General features: G+C 54.5%; 1 protein-coding gene across 1 annotated transcript in view; it reads left to right on the top strand.

Moving 5' to 3' along the window:
- Positions 1-1,961, top strand: part of MYPOP (Myb-related transcription factor, partner of profilin) — a 16,243-nt gene that overhangs the window by 13,342 nt on the left and 940 nt on the right. Inside the window, exon 4 of the mRNA XM_006764419.2 lies at positions 1,816-1,959. Within this exon, the coding sequence (XP_006764482.1) occupies positions 1,816-1,959 (144 nt within the window). The remainder of the gene's footprint in view (positions 1-1,815; positions 1,960-1,961) is intronic.

Below are 1,961 nucleotides of genomic sequence, written 5' to 3'. Positions count from 1 at the left end.
CCTGGGGACTGAAGGGTCCCAGGTTCGATTCCAGCCAAGGGCACATGCCTGGGTTGCGGGCTCAATCCCCAGTAGGGGACGTGCAGGAGGCAGCCAATCAATGATTCTCTTTTATCATTGATATTTCTCTCTCTCCCTCTTCCTCTCTGAAATCAATAAAGAAATATATATTTTTAAAAAAAATAAGATAAGGCCAAGGTGGTGAGCCAAATGAACAAGGTACAGACCGTGGGGAGGGAGATGAGGTCAGGGAGGCCGTGGGGGCAGATCACGCAGAAACTTGGGGTCTTTGAGGACTTTCCTTCCTCTGAGTGAGATGAAAGCCACGAGGCGTTGAGCTGCGACAGACATCTGACTTGTGTTTCTTAACATCTTCATTAAGCTAGAATTCCCCTACCGCATAACCCGCCCCCCTCAAGTCTGCAATTCCGTGGCTTTTCCTATATGCACAGAGTCTGCAACCATCACAATCAATTTCAGGTACTTTTCATCCCTTGAAAAAGAAACCCTGGCCCTAACTGGTTTGGCTCAGTGGATAGAGCGTCGGCCTGCGGACTCAAGGGTCCCAGGTTCAATTCCGGTCAAGGGCATGTACCTTGGTTGCGGGCACATCCCCAATAGGGAGTGTGCAGGAGGCAGCTGATCGATGTTTCTCACTCACTCTTTCATTGATGTTTCTAACTCTCTATCCCTCTCCCTTCCCCTCTGTAAGAAATCAATAAAATATATTAAAAAGAAAAAAAGAAACCCTGCACCTCTTAGCCATCACCCCCCTCCCCATTCCCCCATCTCCACCCTGCCCTAGGCAACCACTAATCTACTTTCTGTCTCTGTAGATTTGCCTATTTTGGACATTTCATATAAATGGGTCACGTGACATGTGGTCCTTTGCGACTGGCTTCTTCCCTGTAGCACAACTGACATGTATTTCAGTTGGACCCTGAGGCTCTGGTGGAGGACAGACTGAGGGGCGGGGTGGAAGCAGGAAGCCAGTGAGGAGGCACCTGCCACGGTTCAGGTGGGAGATGATGGTTGGACCAGGTGGGGGCCGTGGAGGCGGACAGGAGAGGTTGGGTGTTGGATTAGTTTGAAGGCAGAACCAATGGTGTTTGTATATGGATGGGGCCTCAGGAGAGAAAAAGAGTAAAAGTTTTTGGCCTGAGCAGTTGGAAGGATGGAGCTGCCATAGCCGCGATGGGGGGGACGGGGGTTGCCGGGGGAGGAGCAGGTTGGGAGCACCAGGAGCTCAGCTCTGGGCAAGTGAGTGAGAGGCATTAGCAGGTGATCAGCGGGTATGCCGAGTCCACAGCTGGAGAGAAGGGTTCGGGCTGGGTCTGGAAACCCGGGAGCCGCTCCGTGTGGACTGTGTTCAAGTTCATGGGCATGAATGAGATGCCAGGTGAGAGGAGATGGAGGCAGCCCAGCAGGCCTGGGGGTGAGCTGGTACAGACCAGAGCTGAGATTGAAACCCTGGCATCCTGATAGGAGACAACCCCTACTGCTCCGGGCACCGCACCTTGGTCTGGGCCAAGGGGAGAGTATCAGATGGTCTGAACCTTCTAGATTCTAGGTTGGCTCTGCCTGACTCTGCTGCAGGCCTCCGGGACCCTTTTCCACTAAGGCCGCCCGAGGCTACCAGGTTATTACTCAGTATAACGTACTGACTCCGCAGTATGCGGGCTTCTGTTGCAAGGCGTGACCTGACTTGAGTTTTGAAGATGGCGGCTCTGGGGCTAAGGTGGGTGGGAGGTGGAAGGGAGAAATCCAGACAGCATTGCAGGGTCACGCACTCCTTGCCTACATCTCTCTCCGCAGATACACCAGCCCACAGCAAGGGGGGCTCCAGCAGCCCGGAGCCCTGGGCCCGACCCTCCTGCCACCCCCAGGAAAGGGGCTGCCCGCCACCCAAGGAGCGTGAGTCCTCGCCCCCTCCAGCCCTGCAGACCCTCCAGCTGCCCCGT

This window comes from Myotis davidii, unplaced genomic scaffold, assembly GCF_000327345.1.
Source record: "Myotis davidii unplaced genomic scaffold, ASM32734v1 scaffold741, whole genome shotgun sequence".
NCBI lineage: Eukaryota > Metazoa > Chordata > Mammalia > Chiroptera > Vespertilionidae > Myotis > Myotis davidii.
This window is presented reverse-complemented; position numbering and strand designations above follow the sequence as displayed.